Raw genomic sequence first — 24167 nt, 5'->3', positions numbered from 1 at the left:
GACCTCTCTCTCTGTCTTAAAACACCCGTGGTTTCTGTGCTGCTGTGCTTTCCTAGTCTTTCTCCCATCCCACAGTGGCTCCTTTTTGCTCTATCTGTCCCTAAATTATTGCTGCTCTGTCACAGATGCTCATTTTTCTCACTTCTCACACTCTCTGTGTGATCTCATTCACTGTCATGACTGCTAATACCATCAAGATGTTAAGAATCCCTAAATCTCTCTTTCCAGTGCAGACATCTCTCCTGAGCCTTAGACCCACAACTGCCAACTGGACACCGTCCCTTTGTCAATTCTGCAGGCTCCACAGGCTCTGTATGTGTACAACTGAATTTGTCGTCCTCTCCTCAAACCTTCAGCTCCCTCACCAGGTCTATGCTTCTGCTTTTCCCCAGTTCTTCTTACCCAGATTCCCCAGGACCCCCTGATCATACCTGACCAGCTTCAGACTCGAGCTTAACCCACTTCCCTAACTCCTGACTTGAATTACACATGATTCAAAATTAAGTCATCCGGTCGGGGTTTCGTACGTAGCAGAGCAGCTCCCTCGCTGCGATCTATTGAAAGTCAGCCCTCGACACAAGGGTTTGAATTAAAAGTAAAAAATAAAAAAATAAAAAAAAAATTAAGTCATCTGCTGGGAACCAGGTTGAGGTGGCCCAGTTAAGACTGTGGGGCTTTTGACTGACTCCCCGACACCATGAGAACCAGAAACTGGAAAGCCTTCAGGACACTGGGAGCTGTCCAGCTCTTTGTCTACCGTGTCCCCAACCCCTACCCCTTTCCAGGCTGCAGTGTTTCTTCTTTCTGTGACTGTTCTGTTTATAAGCGTCTTTTTCCGCTACTCCCTGTGCCATTGACTAAACATGACTGACTCAGAGGTCTGAGGGTTACACGTCCTCGATTCAAGTAACCAGCAAACAAGTCAGTGTCTCCCAGATGCAATGGCAAGTCCTCAGAAGAGAGACTCTTGGGTTTAGCTGTGGTCAAGGGCTCATCCTTGGTCTGATGAGCTAAGGCTAGGAGAGTTGGGCCCTGGGGTAGGAAACGTAGTCATGGGGACTCATGGGGGTAGACGTGAGGTTCCAGAGGAAGTGGGGTCTTATGCTGGGCAACTATCTATACGACATGATTTGACAGCCCTGAATAATCACGGATGACCAAAATTCCCAGGGTGTAGAAAATTTACTTTTAGGCAAATATCAAACCGCTTTGCCTAACCATCTTACGGTTTTGTAAAGCATCACTTACTTAATTCATCTCCTCTCCTCTTTCCACCTTATTGTGTTAATGAGTAGTAATATAATAGGAAGAATATTATAAGGGAAATAATACAAGGAAAATATCCTATGAGATTGTTCCTAAAAAATAAAATCTTAAGTATACATTTCAATAGTACTTTCTCCTATAACAGTTGTTAATTATAATAAAATAAAAGGCCTTTTGAGTTCACTCTAATCTTTTCCGCATTAAAATCTGACTTAGAAATTCAAAATGGAAGATAATCAAAAGTATCATCTAGTCGCTTCTGACAGAAGGAAGTTTATAACCTGTGCGTAAGTTCTTAGGAAATAATATCACCAGGAAATCTTTGATGGCTCCCTTACGGGTAAAAAAAAAAAATTAGAAAATTTATTTTCAGATCAGCACATTGTAGCATAATTCTTAAAGAAACTTTTACTTTTAATCAGTTTTATTGTAAGCCTAGAAAAGAAATGGGACTAGGAGATGAACAAAGTCTTGACAAGAAGCTGGTGAGAGAAAAAGAAATATACTGTGGGACCACTTGTTTTTAAGAAATGAAACTCTGGATTTATGCATCAGCTTTAAAAAAATCTCTCTAGGCACACTGCTCAGCAGCTATTTGGATCTTGGCTGAAATTTTTAGTATGTTTCAAACAAAAGCAGACTCCTTTGTTTCAAGATAGTGATTCTGTGATTCCCTATTTTCATTTATTTAACAAACTATTTTCTAAGCATCAATTAGATGCCAGGTATTGTTCAGGTATTGAATGTCAAAAGACTTTTTTTTTCAAGGAGTAGAATATATAAGATATATTCCTAGAGGCTATATTAAAAGGTACATATCTACTCTTATACACTGTTGGTGGGAACGTAAAATGGTACAGCCTCTATGGAAAACAGTAAGGCAGTTCCTGAAAAAAGTTTTAAATAGAATTACCATATGATCCAGCAATTCCACTTCTGGTTATATACTAGAAAGAAATGAAAGTGAGAACTCAAACACTTGAACAGCCATGTTCATAGAAGCATTATTCACAATAGCTAAAAAAAAACCAAGTGTATATCGACAGATGAATGAATAAACAAAATGTAATACTTACATATGATGGAATATTATTCAGCCTTAAAAAGGAAAGAAACTACAGGAAACGCTACAGCATGGATGAACCTTGAAGACATTATGCTAAGTGAAATAAGCCAGACACAAATGGCTAATGATTCCACTTACGGGAGGTACTTGGTGCAAATTCATAGAGACAGAAAATAGAACAGTGGTTGCCAGGGGTTGTGTTTAATGGGTACAGAGTTTCAGTTTTGAAAGATGGAAAAAATTTCTGGAGATTGTTGCACACCAGTGTGAATGTGCTTAATGCTAACGGCTGAACTAAAGACTTAAAAATGGTTAAAATGATAAGTTATGTATATTCAAGCAAAATTTTTTTTTAAAGGTACACATTTATAAGAACTCAAGTGACACTGGAGGCAAAATGGAAGGATTTACTTCCTTTTTGGGGCTTAAAAAGGCTTTCTAGTGGTGACACTAGAGGAAGGAGGCAACATGTATGGTGGAAATGGTCAGAAGTCTCCAGTCCCAATTCCACTCTGTCACTTAGCAATGGCATGACCTTAGGACAGGTGACATAACCCCTCTATAGGCAGTGTAGTGTGGGGGTTATTTACAAGGATGCTGAGCCAGAAGGCTTATTTGAATCATAGTTTATTTACCAGCCACATGGCCTTGGTCAAGTAATTTGACATCTTTAGGTCTCAGTTTCTCCAACTATGACTAGGGAGGTCAATGCCCAACTCATAGGATTGTCACAAAGGTTTAACTAGATTAAGTACGAGAAACCATTAGCACAGTGCCTGCCACAAACTAAGTGCTCAGTAAGTATCAGTAGCTGTTATCTTCTGAGCCTTATCTATAACATGGAGTTAATATTACTTGTCTTAAATTCTTTTTTTTTTTTTTGGTGGTACGTGGGCCTCTCACTGCTGTGGCCTCTCCCTTTGCGGAGCAGAGGCTCTGGACGCGCAGGTTCCGGACGCGCAGGCTCAGCGGCCATGGCTCACGGGCCCAGCCGCTCCACGGCATGTGGGATCTTCCCGGACCGGGGCACGAACCCGTGTCCCCTGCATCGGCAGGCGGATTCTCAACCACTGCGCCACCAGGGAAGCCCTGTCCTAAATTCTTAGGGTTATTTTGAGGCTCAGTAGAGTTTCTGTAGGTGAAACAGGTTAGACAGCATTATTGAAGATGGGTTAGATTTGGGTATGTATTCTCACTGAAGGGAACAGCATGAGGAAAAGGAAGAGCCCCAAAAGTGTGGGGCATTAGGACTGATTAATGCACCCAGTGTATGGAAAGGAATAGTAGGAAATAAGGCTGGAGAGATAGAACTGGGACAGCTTATTTAGGGCCTTGAAGGCCTGCCTAAGGAGCACATCACAGAGGTAGATCCAATGGAATGTAAGTGAGAGAGGGCAAGGATCATGCCATGATTTGATTTGGCATTGAGAATTAAATTCGGAGGATGTGTTAGGCTGCCTTCAAGATGATGCCTCTCTTGGTCAGGTTGGGCTGCTATAACAAAATACCACCGACTGGGTGGTTTAAACCACAGGCATTTATTTCTCACAGTTCTGGAGGCTGGGGAAATCTGATAGGTGCCAGCATTGTGGGGTTCTGCTGAGATTCTTCTACCTGGCTTGCAGATGACTGCCTTCTCTCTGTATTCTCACATGGCAGAGAGAGGAAGTTCTGGGGGGGTCCTTTTTTTTTTTTTTTTTTTTTTTTTTTTTTTTTTTTTTTTTTGCGGTACGCGGGCCTCTCACGTTGCAGAGCACAGGCTCCGGACGCTCAGGCTCAGCGGCCATGGCTCATGGGCCTAGTCGCTCCGCAGCATGTGGGATCCTCCCAGACCGGAGCACGAACCCGTGTCCTCTGCATCGGCAGGTGGACTCTCAACTACTGCACCACCAGGGAAGCCCGGGTCCTTTTCTTATAAGGGCATTAATCCCATCATGGAATCTCCACCTTCATGACCTCATCTAACTCTGATTACCTTCCAAAGGCCTCACCTCCTAATGCTATCACATTATGGGTTATGGCTTCAATATATTAATTTGGAGGGGGACACAAATATTCAGTCCATAGCATCTCCCAGTGACCTTTATCTCATGATAGTCATGTTCTGTGTGATCCTCTCCCCTGGAGTGTGGGTTAGATCTAGTGACTTGCTTCTAATAAAGAGAACACAGCAAAAGTGTTAGGATGTCACTTATGAGATTAGGTTACAAGAAGACCGACTTCCTCTTGCCTGCCCTCTCTTGCTCTCTGGCTTCCAAAAGGGTGAGGAAGCTACCATGTTGTGAGCTGTCCTATGGAGAGGTCCACAGATCAAGGAACTGATGTCTCCAGCCAGCAGTCTCTGAGCACCTGAAGCCTGCCAACAGCCATGCGAGTAAGCTGGGAAGTGGATCCTCCCCTTAGTGAGCTATGAGTTTTCTACAGCCCTGGCTGTCACCCTGATTGCAGCCTTGTGAGAGATTCTAAGACAGAGGCACCCAGCTAAGTTGCATCTAAATTCCTAACACACAGAAACTTTAAGATAATAAATGTTTGCTGTTTTAAGTGAACAAGTTTTGGGGTAATTTATTACACAGCAATAGGTAAATAATGCAGAGACCAATAAGGCTGCCCTCACTTCAGATGCCACCCACAAGTCAAGGCTCCCCAGACCACCTGTACTTCTTTTTCTAAATAAATTTATTTATTTATTTATATTTTTGGCCTGGGTTGGGTTTTCGTTGCGGGGCATGGGCTTTCTCTAGTTGTGGCAAGCGGGGACTACTCTTCATTGCTGTGTGTGGGCTTCTCATTGTGGTGGCTTCTCTTGTTGTGGAGCAGGGGCTCTAGGCGCACGAGCTTCAGTAGTTGTGGCATGAGGGCTCAGTAGTTGTGGCTCGTGGACTCTAGAGCACAGGATCTGTAGTTGTGGCACACGGCTTTAGTTGTTCCACGGCATGTGGGATCTTCCCGGATCAGGGCTCAAACCTGTGTCCCCTGCGTTGGCAGGCGGATTCTCAACCACTGTGCCACCAGGGAAGTCCCCATATGTACTTCTGACCAACTAGCTACAAATTTGGGTGTTTCCATGACTCCCTCAGGTTCAATAATTCACTAGAATGACAGAGAACTCTGAAAAGCACTATACTTGTGATTACAGTTTTATTATAAAGCATATAAATCAGGACCAGTCAAATGAAGAGACACATAGGTCAAGGTCCTGAATGCAGAGCTCCCAAGCTCTCTCCCCATAGCATCAAGGCATATCACCTTCCAGGCATACCAATGTGTTCACCAACCAGGAAGTTCCACTGAGCTTTGGTATCTAGAGTTTTTATTAGGGCTTCATTACATAGGCATGATTGATTGATTCTTTGGCCACATGACCGAACTCCATCTCCAGCTCCCTTCCCTGCCTGGGAGGATGAGCTGGCTCAAAGCCCCACCCTCTCACTACACAGTTGGTCTTTCTGGTGATCAGCCCCTAATCCTGAGTGTTCTTGTTACCATAAACTCAGGTGTGATCCCGGGGCTCACGAATAACAAAGACACTCCTGTCTCTTGGCAAATTCCAAAGGTTTTAGAAGTTATCTCCAGGAACCTAGGACAAGATCAGATAAATTTTTTTTATTATATATAACATCTTCCAACCTGTAGGAGCTCATACTATATACCAGGCACTGTGTGAGGCTATTCTTCCATCCATCCATCCTTTATAAATAGTGCTATTCTAGCACTATTTATAGTGCTAGAATAGCTTTGTTGGAAGTAACAGAAAGCCCAACCAATAGGAATTTTAAAATAGGAATTAAATTTTCTTACATAACTAGAAACCCAGGAGTAAGCAATATTGGTTTTGTTCAGATGTTCAGTGATGTCTCCAGGCACCTAGGCTCTCCCTATCTCTCTGCAACACTTAACTATGTTTATTTTTGTTTTTAATAAATGTTTTATTTTAGAATATTTACAGAAAAATGATAAAATAGTACAGAGGGTTCTCCAATACCTCCCACCTGGTTTCCCCTATTATTAACATCTTATACTAATATGGCACATTTGTTGAATGTACAATTAATGAGCCAGTAGTGATATTATTAACAAAAGTCCATAGTTTATTCAGATTTCTTTAGTTTTCCCTAATGTCCTTTTTCTGTTCCTGAAACCAATCTGGGGTACCATTTTACATTTAGTTGTCATATCTCCTTAGACTCTTCTTCGTTGTTATATCTCCTTAGACTTTTCTTGGTTGTCACAGTTTTTCAGATATTCCTTGTTTTTGATGACCTTGAAAGTTTTGAGGAGTACTAGTTGGGTATTTTGTAGAATGTCCCTCAAGTGGAATTTAACGTTTTTCTCATGATTAGGTTGGGATTATGGGTTTTGGGGAGGAAGACTACAGAGATAAACCACCAAACCATGTGGATTTTTATTCTTGCATTGTCACCTCCTTATTACAAGATGGCTGTTGCTACCACTCCAGAATCAGAACTACATTCAAAGATGGAAAGAGGCAGAAGGAAGAAGAGCTATGTCTGTCCTTTTTCTTTAAATCAGGAAACAAATCCATCCCTTGGACAGCCTCAGAAGGCAGGAGACAGGATGCTCATACGCAGCTTACACCGTCACTGAGACTGAGCACATTGCCATCAGAATAATCAGGGCTCTATCAGCATGGAAGGAGGTGGGCCAGTGAATGACAGCAACTGACAGTGTTGGCCCCAAGTGCCTACTATGTATGAGACTGCACTGTACTAGGTGCTATGAGGAATGAAAGTACGTCAAAAATGGGGCTTTCTATCAAACCTTCCAGAAGTTATGTATTCCAATAAATATTCTCTTTTAAGGACCTCATAGTAGGAGGGTGCACTGTCATCTCGCTGATCCTTTGGTTGCTCAATCGAATACATCTTCAGAAGACAAAGATTTGTCACATGTCACATGTACTACCAACTGTAAAGACCACTTTTAAAGAGTCATTCCCAAAGTGATGGAGCAATGATATGTTTGGGAATAAGTATTTAGTCAGTTTTCCCAAAGTGACAACTTCTTAGATATCTGAGGTGTTTTTGTTTTTGTTTTGTAGTACGCGGGCCTCTCACTGCTGTGGCCTCTCCCGTTGCGGAGCACAGGCTCCGGACGCGCAGGCTCAGCAGCCATGGCTCAAGGACCCAGCCGCTCCGCGGCATGTGGGATCTTCCCGGACCGGGGCACGAACCCGTGTCCCCTGCATCGGCAGGCGGATTCTCAACCACTGCACCACCAGGGAAGCCCCTAAGGTTTGTTTTTTTTAAAGCCAAATCAGTCAGGTGATAGTCCATCTCAAAATATATACTTTGTCCTTAACATGCATACGAACTAGATGAGAAAACTAACAGGTGAATTGAGTGCAAACGACATGGGTCTATCTAGTATGGTGGTAAATTACAATATTACAGGCAATATATTTGGAAAGAATTTACAGCAGATGAAGATCAATAAAGGCAGGCATGGCAGGCAAGCTTCAGAGAGGTGTGGTCCTAGATGGCCATGAAGGACGGTCTGGCTGGGCTTTGTTCTTCATTTCCCTGTTCTGCTGCCATGAGACCCAGATTCCTCTAATCCCTCATAGAGTTGTTTATCCTCTTTTTATTAAGTACTTGGTTACTTTCATTAATTTACAGTTCACCTGTCAAACCTCGTGATTTTTACTTAGTAATCTTGATTAAATGACTCCTTTTGCAGTGTTTCATAGGGGAGGCTTTGCAGCCACATAGATCAAGATTTGAATCCAAGGTCCAGTACTTACTGGCTTGGTGGTCTCGTGTAAGTTCCTTACCGTCTTTCAGTCTGCTTCCTTATATTTAATAATAATCTCACCTAGGTAGGGCTGTTGTGAGATTGAAATAAGAGGGAGTAAGAACACAGAGCACAGTATCCTACCCTGAGAGAGTGCAGGATAATGGCATCTGCTGTGATGATCACCATATTGATATAGGCAGTGGTGCCATTAATATAAACCAAGCTCATGGAAAGGGATGGATATGAGAGAGCCCCTACTTGCTTTTCACCACTTTGTCACTGCTCACTTTACATGAATGTACACTCACCAAAAGTAAATTACATTTCCTTTGACTTTTTAATAATCACTGTCTTAGAAACAGCAAAGATGGATTTAGGTACTTAGGGAGGTTCTATTCTATTATCTGTGAAGGCACCAACAATGCGACTCAGATTGCTGAGTGAGACAAGGCAACATCCTACCTGAGAAACTGGCAAAAGCACAGGAGATCTTGGAGCATGTGCAATTAGTTGACACTGTTTATTGGGGCTTGGAAACGAATCTAAAAGAATTTATGCTTTAAATCAATGGCGGTTGTCAATGAACCTGTGAGGGAATCCTTGCTAGGACCCTCTGGCTTTTACTGCAACTCATATTGACAATAACAAAAGAGAAGCCTCCCAAGCAGAAGGTCAATCTAATCCAATCACTTAATGCAGAATTATGGTATCAAGTTTCCACATCACTGAATGACCATGGGTTTAGAGGTGTGTGCCATAAAATAGCTGCAGGTGTTAGACATTTAACAAGTTGTTTTATTCCTAATTGGTGGCATTTGCTTAACTGTTTTCTTAATTCTAATTTATGTTTTTATGTTCCCGTTTGTTTACATAGCCCATACATCCCATTTGCCTTTATTTGCTTAAGTGTTTCTTTAATTTTATTTACATTTTTATATATGTTGCTTTGCTTACATAACTCATTGTTTGAAGTGGGCTAGAAATAACCATAAATCCCCATTGCTAATTAGCCTCATCCTCATAACTGATTAGTCAAGATTATGAGCCTAGAATGAGGGCAGGGAGGAGGTCTGATAGTGAGTAACAGGATCATTGAATTTTAGAGCTGGAAGGAATTTAGAGCTTCAGACATCTTTCAGATAGAATTCCGTGGTTTTACATCTTCAACGTTGGAGAATTATGAAAGACTGGCTGCTTGCTCTTGCTCCTTTATGCAAAAATATATGAAGATTTGGTGACAGCTTTTGAAAAACAAGTTAAGAATAAAAAGAAAGTCCAATCAATGATGACTATGAGTAACCCATAATGGGGGCTTAAAAGAAGAATCAGAAACTTGACACATATATGGGTTACAGAAGAGCCGGGAATATTAATGGACATAAAGGGGCTTCTTCAGAAGTAAGAAGCAGAGTGGATTGTTTGGAACTCCCTCTCCAGCAGCTGTGCAGTTTGTAAAGATTTTAGCTTGCCTTACTGTAAGGTTAGCTATTAGCTTTGCAGTGGGGAGTATTTAAAAGTACACACAACACATGAAGGAAAGAACCTGGAACTGAGTAGCCTGCTTCATTCCAAGAATCCATCTGGCATGTAAAGAACTGCTTGTCCTACATTAAACCCTGCAGAGTAAGAACAATTTTTCATATCTCATAACCCTATTTTTGCTTTCAGGTAAGACAACTTACTGAGTTTGGGGAAGGAACAAGAGGACTTTTCAGAATCACCTAACCAAAGGGCCCATCTAGGGTGAGCTCCATGGATCTAAAATGGGGAAAATACGTTGAAGCTCTGTTTGGGAAATTAGGTTAAGAGAAAGCTCAAGCGTCCACAAGAGGTGTAAGCCTAGACCCCCAAATAATGTGAGCATTTAGTCGTTTGTAGGCAGAGTACAATGGAAGAAAAAGTGTTTTATATATGACAATCCGTGGCTGGAGTCACCAACATTAAATGACTCATAGTGGTGGGGTAAATTGATAAGCAGAATCCAGTCTATCCTTAAATAAACATATCTTTGTAATAAAGAGCTCAATTTGCAGCTTTGGTCTATCTGGAGGCGGCTAAAAGCAAACGCTGCGGAAGGAGTGGTCCCTGGATTACCAGGAATTGCAGAATGTGTAAAAGGTTGTAAACTGTTAATTAGTCCTGGATGTCAGGCCCTTTACCTCCTCCCGGATCCACTTCCCTCTGACATATTTTCATGTGCTCCTCTTTCAAGGGAAAGTGTATGTTACTCATATCCACTGAGCTCAGGCATGAAGCATGCGGGACAACGGGCTCCCACCTTACCTGGTCACCTCTTGAGGGACAGCGCAACGCCATAGCGCTGGCGCCAACTCTGAGCGGCGACCTCTCGGTTACTATGGTGATCACGGGATGGGCGGGGCCACCATGCGCTGCGTCCCCGCCTCTGCCCAGGACTTTTCGAACGCTCCAATAGGGACAGCCCTTTCTTGCCTCTGTCCCGCCCCGTTCGGCTCCGAGCGCGACTCGATTGGCCTGGGACGGGCGGCCGGGTACCCTGAGGATACCACCTCCCGTAGGGAAGAGCCGGAAAGTGTACCAGGCGCTGTCCGAGGCGTGAAGCTCATGGCGCTGCGGGGAAGCACATGGTTGGCCTTGGAGCGAGTTGCCCCGTGTCCCGTCCACACCTCTTGGCACCCATGACTGCTAACACTAGGGAGCAGGAATCGGGGTGTGGGCACAACGTTTGCGGGCCAGGGCGGCCCATCACGGGGGGCGAGGACGCGATGAGACTTGAGGATCCGGTGGCGCGCTATTGGGCGCAGGGGATCGGAGGCCAGAGGGGCCGGGCCGAAGCCCGGGGGCGGTGCCAGCGGCGGCGGCGGGAGGCGCCAGGCCCAATGAGCGCGCGCACCGCCCCCGAGGGCGGGGCATACAGAGCACTCCCCCGCCTTCCCGCTTGCCCCCGCCCCTCCCCCTGGGCGCTGGGGCCGCAGTGAGTGAGTGGCACTGGCAGCCTGTCAATCCCTCAGCCGAGCGGCCTTCGAGCCCGGTCCGCGGCGGCTGCTGGCAGGGTGCGCGGCTCCGGCTGTGGCGGCGGCGACTTCTTCCGCCCCATCAATCTGCTGTCCGTTCCGCGCACTGCCCGCCGGGGCCCTCCATCGGGCTCCGCGTCCCCGCCGCGCCAGTCCGCCCGCTCCCAAACTTTCCTCCTCCGCCCCCCTCGCTCCCCTCGGCCCGCCCGCCGGCCTCCTGCGCCGCCGCCCGCCGCCGCCGCTCCCTCCCCCGGGGCCGCCGGGGCTCGGATCCCGCCCGGCCGAGGCGGCGGAGGCGGCGGCGGCGGCGGCCGAGGGAAGGGAGTGTGTAGTCTGGCGCGGGGGGCGGCGGGCGTCCCGGCAACTCGGCTGGCGCTGAGGAGCAAGTTGCGCGGGGCCACCCGGCGGGGCGCGCGGCGGCGAGGAGGCGGCGCAGCGGCCGCGTGAGGGCAGCGGGCGCCGCTGCCTCCGCCTCCGCCACCGACGCGGAGCCCGGCGCTTCCGCCCGCCGCTTCTCCTCAGCCTCGGCGGCGGCGGAAGCCAGACCGGGCGTCCGTCCGCACAGCCTGAGCCGCGGGCCCCGCCGGCCGGGCGGCCCCCTCCCCGCGCGGGCGGGGAGCGCGCGGCCGCCTCCCCCTCCCCCTCCCCCCCTTTCTTCTCCTCCCTCGTCGCCGCCGCCGCCGCCGCCGCCGCCGCCGCCTCCTCAGCCTTCGCCTCAGCCGCCGCCGCCGCCCGCTCCCGCCCGCGCGCGGCGGGATGGACGATCAATCCAGGATGCTGCAGACTCTGGCCGGGGTGAACCTGGCGGGCCACTCGGTGCAGGGGGGCATGGCCCTGCCGCCTCCCCCGCACGGCCACGAAGGGGCGGACGGCGACGGCAGGAAGCAGGACATCGGCGACATCCTCCACCAGATCATGACCATCACCGACCAGAGCTTGGACGAGGCGCAAGCAAAGTTGGTGTCGTCTCATTAAGCATCTTTTGTGTGTGTGCGGGAGACAGGCCCGCGGCACAGTCGGGGCCGGGGTGGCGCCCGGGCCGGGGCCTCAGCCCGGGGTGGGGAACTTTCTCCGAAAACAGGCCGCCGGCCCGGGCCTCGGGGGGACTTGCCCCGCGCCCCTCGACGCGGGCGGGTGTCGGCAAAGTTGCTCTCGGGGCGCGGGACGGACTTGGTGCCGCGTGGATTTTGTGGGTGTCTCTCACCCGGCCCCCTAGTCAGGCCCTCTGGCAGCCCGGCCCCCTCGCACGGATTCAAACCTCCCGCCCGGACCCGGGTGCACGCCGCCGCGAGCGGGCCCCGGGCCGCACTTGAGGGAAGTGCAACTTTCTCCTCGGCCCAGGGTCCCAGCGCCCGGCTCCGCTTGGCCGCGGGACGACCTCGCCGTGCGGGCGGCCGTCCCAGCCCGGGCGCTGGGCGGTTCCCCGGCGGGTCCGGGCGCGGGCGGCCAAGTTCTCGGGAAGGGAGGGCCGCTTCGCAAACTTTGCCGGGCTGTCACCGCCCGCTGGCCGCAGCCAGCCGGCCGACCGCCCGCGCCGCGCCCGCTCCCCAGGCGGAGGGCGGACGCAGGAGCCCCTCCACGCCGTCTCCTCCCCCGGGTCGCCGCCGTTTGCCCCCGGATCGCGGCTCCCCGAGCAGGTTCGCGTCCCGCGGTGGCCGAGACTGCTGACTGCCGGGCAGATGGGTCGCGCTTCGTGCGGGCTGGAGCTTTAGCTGCCGGAGCTTGCCGGCTGTCGCTAACTAGTCAACTTGAGTTTCGGTTGACTTGCGGTGGTTCAAAAGAGCCTTCCAAAATAGGGGGCCGGAATTAAATATTGGGTCTAACTTAAAGGAAGGCGCCATATTATTTCCATAGGTGATGCTAATACCTTTGTGTTTTGCTATTTGTTTTTTAGGAAACATGCTCTGAACTGTCACAGAATGAAACCCGCGCTCTTCAGCGTCCTGTGTGAGATCAAAGAGAAAACAGGTAAGACGCTGCGCCCCGCAATGGGCCCGGAGACCCCCGAGGTGGGGTCCGACCTACTCCTTCGACTCTCCAGTTGAGAGCTGCTGCTTTTGGGCACCGCCATCTTTGATCATTCTTTCCTTTCCACCTCCTGATCGTGAGAAAAAACTGCAATAAATCTGGATTCGATTTCTTAATTCCGCTCCTTGTGTAAAATGAAGTGTAGATGCGGACGGGGCTGGGTCGCAGTCCCCAGGCGGCCACCCCTGGCTGCAGGCGGGGAGGGGGCCGGGAGCGCCTGCCACCCTTTCGTGCTCCTTTCGCCTTGTTTGTGTCAGTTTTTAAAAGGAGCAACGGGAGACTGGATGCCAGGGACCGAGACCCGGGGAGAAGCATATCCCGAACTTTGTTTACTTAGCCTTAAGCTTCAGTTCCACAGATAGAAGAATAGATGCAATTGAACAGACCCCAGTAGCATATGTTTGAATTAGTGTTTTAGTTGGGAATACTACTTTTAAGAAGCAGGAAGGGTAATGATATGTTTAGGCATATACAATGTATTTATTACATCTATTAATACTTTTATTAAATTTTATGCTTAAAGTCGTTACATTGTAAGCATGCTTAATATATTTTATGAAATAGAGAAAGGTCCACAGGTGAAGGTTGAGCAATTTTTGAAGTGTTCAAGGCAGGGAATATATGAGGAGACAGCTTTTACAGAAGTGCTGGAATGAAAACTACAAATACATATTAGACAAATTTCTGACAATTCATTTCAACTTAGTTTCCTTGTTAGACTTTTTAAAATTGAAGATATTTTAGTCTTGAGGTGATAGTAGCGACTCAAGTGGAATTAGAGATTTAATCTAGATGTTTTAGGTCCTATTTGGCATTATCTTTCCTGTATATGGTGAACAAGTGTGTGTGTGTGTGCGTGTGTGTGTGTGTGCGTGTGTGTGTGTGTGTATGTATGTATGCTGGGTATACAGTATTATAAAGTTGCCATTTTTTAAGTTGGCAAGAGAAAAGAAAGTTAAAGTCCAGGCTATATCAGTATTTAAGTGGAGATATTTAAAAGGTTAAATGTGATTGTGTTTAAATTGAGTGTACACATAATAGCACACTGTATATAATTGTTAGTTAGTAGGAGAGTTGCCCTCCTTTTAAACAGATTTTTCACTCTGCAATTCTATTCTGATCCTAAAAGAAATCAATAAAAGGTGAGGGGTTATTGCTGTCTCTTAAAATACATGCTAAAACCATAATTAACAGCAAATATTGAGAGCCTTAAAGAGTGCTTTTCCTGCTTTTCATTCACATAGTATGCATGGTTTCTTAATGTTGAGTGATTGTTTTTAAGATGTATTTTACATTTTGAAAACCACGGGCATTTAAAATTACTAACTTTTACTCTGTTGATTTTTAGGTACCTTTAGAAAGCACTGTGATTTAAAACGTAGCTAATTTTTATCTGAGTATAAAATGAGACATCAAGCATTAAATCTTGAAGATTCTTAGTTTAGAAGCCTAAAAGTGCGTAATTCTCAGTAAATTATGTTGCTTAATGTCCAAGGGTTTTCTTGCTATCAGGGCTCCACTTCAGTTTCTGCTGACAGCTAAGCACTGGGGTATTGACTATGTTGTGAGTATTAAGATTGATTCAACTTTATACGGCTTTATATTACTAGGAGAGGGGATTGATGTCCCTCCCCTCTCACCCCCTCCTCATGACTTGTATTTATTATTTTGCCTTTTTAAAGTTTCGGCCTAGCTAGCTTGAGAACCAAACCCAGCAAACTGCTTTTCTTGTTTAGACATTTAGCAGCAGGCAGAATTCAATTAGGAAGTGTAAGTCCTCTAGCTGCTTATTTGCACAAGACTTAGTTACACCAATCTGAAAGGAAAGTATAGTCAACCTCATGTCAAAGGTGAGTTACAAAAAGAAACAAGCCTTTTCAGAGTCTGGGATTACTGGCAGAGAGAGCTTTGGCAGGGCGCTTGCTGTTTAAGAAGCAAGAGGTAGCTGACAAAAGAAATTTTTGTGTTTTGAAAATTGTTTGTGAGGCTTTCAGTGATAACTTGTAAATTAGATCCTCTTTTTGTGCTTTGGCCAGCGGATCCAAGTTTGCATGTTATCTCTTTTGTAAAAAGCCAACAGCCGACAAAGAGTAAAGGCGGCTGTCTTTGGGCAGAGGCATCTTCCTGCCAGCCTCTCTGAGCTCGAGAGGGACGGGATTTAAGTACTGAATGATTGATGGGGGTGAAGCTCTTTCTCTGCTTTCCTTTCTCCCCAGCTACCCATAGCTCCACCTCACTCCAAAACTAGTCTTAGAAGGAGACAGGGACGCTGGACTGGGAATCCTTGATTTGAAATAAAACAGCTGTGTAGACATTAGTGTTACCGAAGCAAAGAAATTGGGGCAGCAAATTCCAGGCCTCCCCCCACACCCCCAATCTGTTCCCACAGTCATGCTTTGGAAACAGTGAACTTATAAAATAAGCACCGTAGGATATAATGTATATTGCGTAATGCTTTTAAAAAATCATTTTATTAAATCTAATAACATAGTATCCAAAGATTAATTCTCTATAACCTAGAGAAAGTTTACCTAGTCATTTGTAATAGAAACTGGGAACATTACGTGATGACTCTATCCTGCACAATAGAGGGGTAGGGGGTTGACTAGTGGGGAGATGGGGGGTAAAGCTGTCATTTCAATGGATAATGTCATTTCAGTTGTGCTTTTTCTAAAATAAGACAAAATCATTAAAAAAAAATCCACGTATTTGTAGATCTGCCAGTAGATTTTGAGGCTTCTGATCAGGCAGTGAGCATTGCAAGTTCTGATGCACATGAGGGATTTAGTTTGCAAAACATCTTTTTCCTCTCCTAACAAGTACGGAAAGGTATTTTTCCCTTCTGACGTATAAATGAGTAATCTACCACAATTATATTTTTTTCTTGTTCAGAGGTAGGAAAAGTATACTATGAGATGCTTGCTTTTTCTTGAAAATGTGTTCTTTTATAAAATTTTTCATACAGTTATTTTGGGGCAGAAATATCTGTCATTGTTGAATTTCGGTATTTATGCATTTTGAAAGCACCTGAAAGTTACAGGCTTTAAAACAAGATATTTGTCCATTTTAAACTAAGTAAGCAACCAGTGAGGTAATTGTTGATATGTTAAGATTTCTTTCTCTCTCTCTTTTTTTTTTTAGCCATATTTTACCATCTATCTCTCATTAAATATCTGTGATGCTATGAGGTCTCCTCATCTACATACTTCTTTGGGGGCATTCCCTCACATCTTTCTGGCCACCTTAATCTTGATTGTTGAAGTACTCTGTGAGAGGATTCCATCCTCATAAATCTGTCTTCTTTCCAGAGCCCTTAATTATGAGAGTTTGAATGAAGAAAATGGCTCTTTTTGAGAAAAAAATGTATTTAAAAAATTTTAAAATGAAAGTTCAACAGTATATAATCTGAGTCATATTGTTAAAAAATGTTGTGTATTAAAAAAAATCAACATAACCTTTTCCTTTCTAAACGATAGGTTAAAATACTCCATATTGATAGCTGCCAACCAAACTCTGATTTATTGACACCACAAACCCTAAATAGCATTCATTTACTAGTAATGTCTAATGGCATACATGATGGTTTGCCAGATTTGTGGCCTTTGTGAGGCATATAAGCAGGACTGACTTGGGAAGATCATAAAACTTAATGAACTTCTCTACTGCAGGAGGTGTCCGCAGGGGAAGAGAAAGGCCTGCTTGCCTGGTTGGGCTGGTTGAAGTATTTTTTATGTTTAAGGAGAAGAAGGAAATTACTATTAAAAATGCTTTCCTTTTAAAGGAACCCTCCCTAGAAAGAGTCATAGGATTTTACATATCAAAACTGGATCAAGAAGGTAGCCTGTGAGTTTTTATATGCATTTAGAATATGATTTATATGATTAAACCTTTTATCTTTACTGCTGTAAGTGTGACTAGCTTTCAGAGGGGTAGGGCAGTACTCTCAGTCAACACCTCTCTATTTAATTCTGACTCTAAAGGTTTAGAGACTCATGGTGTCTTTTTCTGGTCTGTTTTCTTTTATTTTAATGCTTCAATATAAAAATTTGTTCATTTTTCTTTGTACAGTGCCATGTAATTCTTCAATTCCCAGTATATAAAGCCCAAATATTCCATCAAGTGAAAACTTAACAAGAAAGGTGAAAACTGTTATATGTGAGTCTAAACATTATTATATATGTTGTGTACATTGTTTTAAGTTGCTCTTGAGATACTTCCAATATAGTTATCGTTATTTGTTCCAAAGTTTTAAAGACAAATGCACTGTTCCATACATGATTCATTTTTGTGTTTTTGTGAACTTATTTTCTAGTTTTAAAAAACTTTCTATTATGAACAACTTCAAATGTAAACTATACATAGAAAAGAGAAACTTGAATCCCCATGAACTCACTGCCCATCTTCAGCAGTTAGCAACACTTGGCCAATCTGGGTTCTCTGTAACTCCCACCCTTTCAAAATTATTTTGAAGCAAATTTTAATGCACCTTTAACGTTGTAAATTTCATATCAGTTTTAGACATTATGGCTTGTTTACACTGGAAATATTAAATGCTTAAACAGAAAAAAATACAAAGTTAGTTTATCTTGGAAATGTCATAAATTGTATTGCTTTATTACAAATTTTTCCTCAGAGCAATTTAAGAATATTTTTTGTTTTCTATTTTTATAGATTTGTTTAACTTACTGGAGCTTTTTAAGGAAGTTTTGAGGGAGGATGTAAAAGAGTGATGTTTTTCTAACTTTCTTTACTCTTCCTCTCCCATCCTTAGAAGACAATACATGTAATACGTTCATAGACAACTTAGAAAAAAATATCTTACTTTTCGACTGGTTTGGAACTTCATGGTCTAAAGTATCAAGCAGGTATTATCTTTAAAGTATGGACCTGTCTTCCAACCCTTTTTTTTTTCCCCCAGTAAAAGGATATTGAACCCTATTATCAATACTAACTTGATCTGTGCAAGTAATTATTTCATGCCTCAGTTTTAGTGGACTTCATTTTATTATAGATTTGTGTAGTTCTGGTTTTTATTTGGGACTTTACTATGTTATTTTATTATACTAATTTACATAATTTTATTCTGAATCAGAAATATATTAATACAGTGGCAAAGGAAGCCTTGCCTTGCCTCAAAGAACACATTGGTTCACAAGCTTTCATAAAATATATCTGTGTATATCTTTCATGTAAGGATCCTTTTCCTTTTAATTAATTTTGCTTGTACTTTTAGATTTCTGTTTACAAATTTTGTAAATGGCTACTTCCAAGACATTTAAGTTTAATGTTTTATTTGGATTATGTATATTTTGATAGTTTATGGTGGCATTGTGTAGGATGAAGTTCCATGAAGTACAGCTATGAAGAATGAAAACCACATTTCATGAACCACACCCTAAATCAGTCATCACTTTATTTTGTACTCATACCATTGAGGTATCTATTCAGACTAAATACTTAACACATCAGCAGCAAACACATCAAGTTAAATAAGGATTTTTAGACTATTTTTCCTCTGTGTACACGTGAGCGACTTTAGGTATTTATTACTTCAATATTGTCACTATGAGAATTATGTTTTATTTGTTTTCTCAGCAGGCTTGTGTTTTAGCCATTTATCAGTGTGATCAGCATGATTTAGGTAGTAACTGACTAACAAAGCTTGCACACCCCCCTCCCATGTTGACCTTTTCAAGCATTTGCTCTACTTCAGTAGGCCATTTGAGTCTTTTCGTATGAAGAGAGTAAATAATTTATATCACTATGTAGTGTGAATTGGTCAAAGTTTTAAAAATCTGGCTAAAAGATTTTTTACAAAGTTATAGAAGTTAATCAAACACACAAATTGCTATCACAGCTATGTGATAGTGTTATATTTAGCAAATAAATTAGCAGGAAATGCTTGAATGAGCCACTGAAAAAAACCCATCTTTTTATACCTTTAAATACAGAACATATTTGAAAATAAATTTCATTAATCTTCAACACTTGATTCTAATTACCCCCTTTGTAGGCAGAATAGTAACCAGAATCTCTTCTTTATTGTTATTTTAAAAATAGACGTATTCCATAAATATAAGATGTTTGTAGTTTTTGATAGTAAGGGTAGTTTGCTTTGGTACTAAAATTTGAGTGTATGTCTAGTAAAAATAATTGGTGTGATAGGATGTGTTAAGTTGAATTGGCATAGCATTTTTTTTTTTTAACTGACTATATCTACATGATAGTAACTCATTTGGACTGAAAATGGTTAAAAGTGATTATGGATAAAAATAATTGTTTAAAGTTTTGTACTTGTTTTCTTCAATTTAAGTGCTTTACAAATGTTAAGCTGTTTTGAACAATAACCCTTTTTGCATGATCATATTAATGAGAACTTGGCATACAATGTATCCATTTAATGCCGATGATTCCTCACAATGTTTAAACCATTATTTGGGAGACTCAACATATGTTATGGCAAAATGATTTTTTTGTTTTGTTTTGTTTTATGTGATACATCAGTTTTCAAAGCATATTTCTTATGCATCAGAGTCCAGCAGGTGGCTTTTTACATTAAAAAATTAATAAATTTTAAAATCCCATAAAATTTTATTTCAAATTCAAATTAACTAATTGAGAATGTCAACATTTCCTCTGTTTCTATATTAACATTTATAATAGAACAAATGGTTGCATATAGAAATTATCTGCAACATAATCTAAATTAAGATTCTAAACAGGCATTACAGATGCTGGTAACTTTGGCAATTATCATTTTGTTTGGTGAACAGTAGTAAAACAGTGTGCGGTAAAAGTGTTTAGAGAGAGAGGATAAATAAATTGAACAGTTTTGCAATGCAAAGTGGTTTGTGGTGTTTTTGAGGATTTCTTGGCTCTCTCTTAACTGCTATTGTGAGCCTGGAGCAGATTTCCCCATTGCTAATGCCCTAGAAGTATTAATTCACTTTGATATGCTAATTAGAGGGCATTATGCAAGAAATGAGATTAAGTGGCAGCATGAAGCCATTTGCCTGTCAGTAAATTGAGAGCTTTAGCATCAGGAGGAGCTTTGTGTTTTTTTTTTTTTTTTTTTTTTTTAAGTTTCTCTTGGTTTTGCATATAAATAAAATTGATTGAAAGGTCTCCAGAAGCTTCTAGAACATTGGTGGATTTTTTTTTCCCCCCATGATTATTTAGATGTAATATTAAAGAATTTTTCTGAATATTAACTGACCTAACTGGAGATAACAAATACGAAGTTTTCATTGTGTTCTCTATATATGATAGTATACTAAGAATTTTGTGTCATCTAGTTTTTTTTTCTAAAGCCCAATTTCAGCAAAATGGCTAGTGAACTGTTATCACTTCTTTTCAGAAGTGTAAACTTGTATGTGTGCTTATGCACCCATGTCTTCAGTATAAACTGAACTTCATAAGAATATTTTCTTCTTTGGAAAGGATGAAGAAGTTGTTGAATTGGGCTTCAGGAAACTATATTAAATGAGCATTAAGACTCTGACTTAAGAACCTAATTCTAATTGCTGGGAAGAAATAGAATTAATGGTTAAATTCTGCCCTTTACACAACCTGTAGAATTTACATTTCAGCATATATCTCTTGCGTTAAGATTACTATATTTTTGATATTTGTGTTGAAGGTGGAGTTTCATACTTAATTCTGATTTTGCTTTTGCGGTTTAAGCCAGGCCTTTTCTTGATTTGTCTCTCTATAAAGCTACTATGTGATTTCCTATATATTGTGGGGAAATGCATGAGTGAATGCTGGGATAGGAGTGGTGGATGGGGAGGAGGACAGAACTCTGGGCCTGTGAAAAAATTAAGGTTTCCTCAAATATGGAACTTCTACCTGTGTAAACCACGCTAGGGATAGAATTTCCAAACCGAGGCTTAACTACAATCTGAGGTATGGTTAGACAGGAGAGGGTTTGGATCAAGCATTCAGATTGAGGCTTGCTTCTAGTGTCTGAATTCCACCACTGTAGCTGTGCCTCTAGACCCAACAAACCATAACTTCTCTTCAGAGCCATATGGATTAGTCACCACAGCTGCCATGCATACATACTACCAAGGCTGGCATCTCCCCCGAGTGCATGTATGGTGCTTGTTAATGTTAGTGGGAGTCAGGAATGTGCACACAGAGGGGGATGAGAGTCTCTCCTGAGACAAGAGTCCTGATTGCATTTCTTAGTGAAGAGGACTTAGTGTACCTACACGTTAGCTGCTCTTCTAAATGAAATACTTGGTTGCTTTAAATTCTCGTTCCCTTCTCAGACTTCCTTAACTAGTTAAATCAATGAGTCTTCATTAGTCTTTGATTACTTGCAAAATTTCATTTAAAACATAAGTTATTTTTGATTGAGATGGGAACAAAAAGCTTTTGAAACTGCATATTATTATTTTTTAAATGAAAGGTAACTACTATCAGATGTACTGAGCCTTTGTAAATAGGAATTTATAGTGGAATTATGGGAGGGACTTTTGAAATACTTGAGTGGCATTTGATGGGGGAAATCACAGCATTAAAATATATATATGTGTGAAATGGCAAGCTCATATGTGCACATTATGTAGAAACTTTTACTATCCAAGTGCCCTCAAATGAGGAAGAATTGACTTAGGTGGTCTCATAAGTTTCTTTCTTTTCTCCTCTCTTCTTTAAAAAAAAAAACAAAAACCCCAAAACCCCCTAAGGATGAAGGTAGTTGGAATTCATAGTCAGATATATCATTTTCAACTTGGAATAGGAACTAGAACAGGAAATTGATTTTATATTTATTATGAAAGCAAGAACTCTGCCACCAACTGACAGCCATCCATGTTTTAGTTTTGTGATAATTGTTCACAGACATTACTCTGCAGTTGGCCCAGATTATTTATAATGTTGATTGGGAGTGTTGGTCCATTAAAAGGTATGTGTATAATGAATATCTTTAATTAAACCAAGTGATATTGGAATATTCTACACCGGATCTTGGGTTGAGGATTAACTGTCAGTACTGGTAAGAACAAGTTATAGTAGATTGTGCAATGATTTCTCTGGCTTCAAGGATGTATTTATTACCATTTTTGAACAAATTATACTAACATGAAAAGTTGTGTTTGAAATGATTGTGTGCTAGATAAGGCGATACATTACAGGAATGGTTGGGTTTATGGAGCTTTATGTTGAGGTTTTCTCAGAAATTATAGCACAGGGCTGTCACTATAAAACCCACTGATATAGTTGGTAATAACATACTGTGAAGGTATTTTTAGATTTTCACTTGTTATTCAAATAAGTGAGAACCCTCCAGTTTTTCTCGTCATACTTCTTTGGAATCAGTAGAGGAAAAAAATGAAGGAAATTCTTTTAACTGTGTATGGGGTGTGGGTGCTTGACTTGTCTGAATTTCCTCCTGCTCACCACTTGTTAGAGCAGTGATGTGATAGTGAGGATATCCTTAGGAACTTACTGACTTCGTGGTTCCTGACCTTTTGACTCTGACCGAGTACAGAAACGGAATGCCAGAAGATGAAGTGATGGAAGTGAAGTTATGTTTATAGAATATGAACTAATTTTGCTTTACCTGAATTTATGACATTTTTGTGTTTAATAAAGAAAATATTTCTTCCTTTCAGTATAATCAGTCTAATAATGTTATACTTTCTAACATTAAACCAATTAATTCCTTTTTTGACGGATTATCATTATTTTTTAATTACCATGATTATGATGTCACTTAAAATTTCTAATTTACAAAGTATTGGCTGGATATCTAATAGTGCTTTCTAGAAAACTATGATCAATGTGTATGCTTTGTTTTAACTCGAAAATTGGGAGTTTAAAGTTTGTACTTAATTGACTGCTATACCGTGAGTGAATTATTATAGAAATATGAACATTTTTCCAATTAAAAAAGTAGCTGTCAACCATTGTAATGTGAGAAAAAGGATAAGTTCTCATAAAGTTTTCTCTTTCAATTTTAACTGTTAGAATTTATGGCTAAGCTATAGAAATTCTCAACCTATTCCTCCTTAAGCAGTTATAATTTGCTGAGTTTTGATGTAGCAACCTGGAAAGACAAGGGTCACTCTCCCTTTCAGAAGATTTCATTCATTTAATAATGATAGCAATAAAAACTACTACCATTCACACAGTACCATCTGTGTGCCAGGCATTGTGCTAGGTGCTTTTCATGCATTAAAAAAAAAAATTAAAAAAAAAATTAAAGTAAAAATTCACACTTGGAGATTTAAAAATTAGTATACTCTTTGAGAAAAAAATTCATATAATGCAGATGACGTAATGTTTCTTAAATTTGCAGCAACCTCCAAGGTATGCATTTTAATTCACAGTTTGTGGATGAGGAAACTGACAGAGGTTAAGTAATTTGCCCGTGGCTCTGGAGCGAGTGGCAGCCGAGGCTCTCCTTGCTTCAGAGGTGGCGGCAGAATCTCTCAGCTTGGGCCAAGAAAGTAGTGGAAATTGATGATTCAAAGAGGGTGGCAAAACCTGAGCGTAAAAAAATGTGGTCAGGTCCAAAGTGACACTGAGTGGCAGCAGAGCTGTGGTCAGCACTAGCGTAAATATTTGTAGACAACCATGTTTTACAGACTTCAGTTTAATGGCAAAAATCTTCCCTAAATGCCTCAGTAAATATATGCTGGAGAACAGAAGCCTATTCACTGAAGAAACAATTGACTTTAGCTTCTCTGTTGTTAAAGTGGCCTCTAGTGATGGTGCTGCAGTGGCTAGATAGAGCAGAGGAGAATGGCTTCCTCCTGGCTGGTGGGCTGGCAGTTTCAGTGGCACTGCCAAATGTACTTCCTATTTGTTGTGCAAGGGAATTGGAACAGTGAGGCATTTATCATATCATCCTCTACTCTTCATGCAAGCAAAAAAGGAGAAGTTGTCAATGAAAGAAAAAGAACTGTAATCGCACATTTACATATGCTTCTAATTGTTGATTTGGGGATTTTCTATGAATATAGCTTCACAAAACAGATGCTGTTTAAGAAAAGGGGGAACATAATTTTGTGGGCAATGAATTAAGTGTTTTTGTGGCCCTCTCATCC

The 24167-nt window shown here is 42.1% G+C and overlaps 1 protein-coding gene across 5 annotated transcripts in view; it reads left to right on the top strand.

Annotated features, from left to right (window-relative positions):
• The first annotated feature begins 11764 nt into the window (after window positions 1-11764).
• The window catches only part of PBX3 (PBX homeobox 3), a 229881-nt gene continuing 217478 nt past the window's right edge, over window positions 11765-24167 (top strand). Inside the window, exons 1-3 of one of the 5 annotated variants that reach the window (XM_067040719.1) lie at window positions 11807-12038; window positions 12977-13050; window positions 17179-17265. Coding sequence is in view for 3 of the 5 variants with exons in the window: in XM_059073115.2 (XP_058929098.1) it covers window positions 11839-12038; window positions 12977-13050 (274 nt within the window). In the remaining 2 variants the exon portion in view is untranslated. Of the gene's footprint in view, window positions 12039-12309; window positions 12720-12976; window positions 13051-17178; window positions 17266-24167 lie in introns of those variants that run through there. The other 4 variants (XM_067040720.1, XM_059073115.2, XM_059073114.2 and 1 more) reach the window with 4 other exon arrangements.

Source organism: Kogia breviceps, chromosome 8, assembly GCF_026419965.1.
Source record: "Kogia breviceps isolate mKogBre1 chromosome 8, mKogBre1 haplotype 1, whole genome shotgun sequence".
Classification (NCBI taxonomy): domain Eukaryota; kingdom Metazoa; phylum Chordata; class Mammalia; order Artiodactyla; family Physeteridae; genus Kogia; species Kogia breviceps.
The sequence above is the reverse complement of the archived record's forward strand: the minus strand, read 5'-3'. Positions and strand labels throughout refer to the sequence as shown.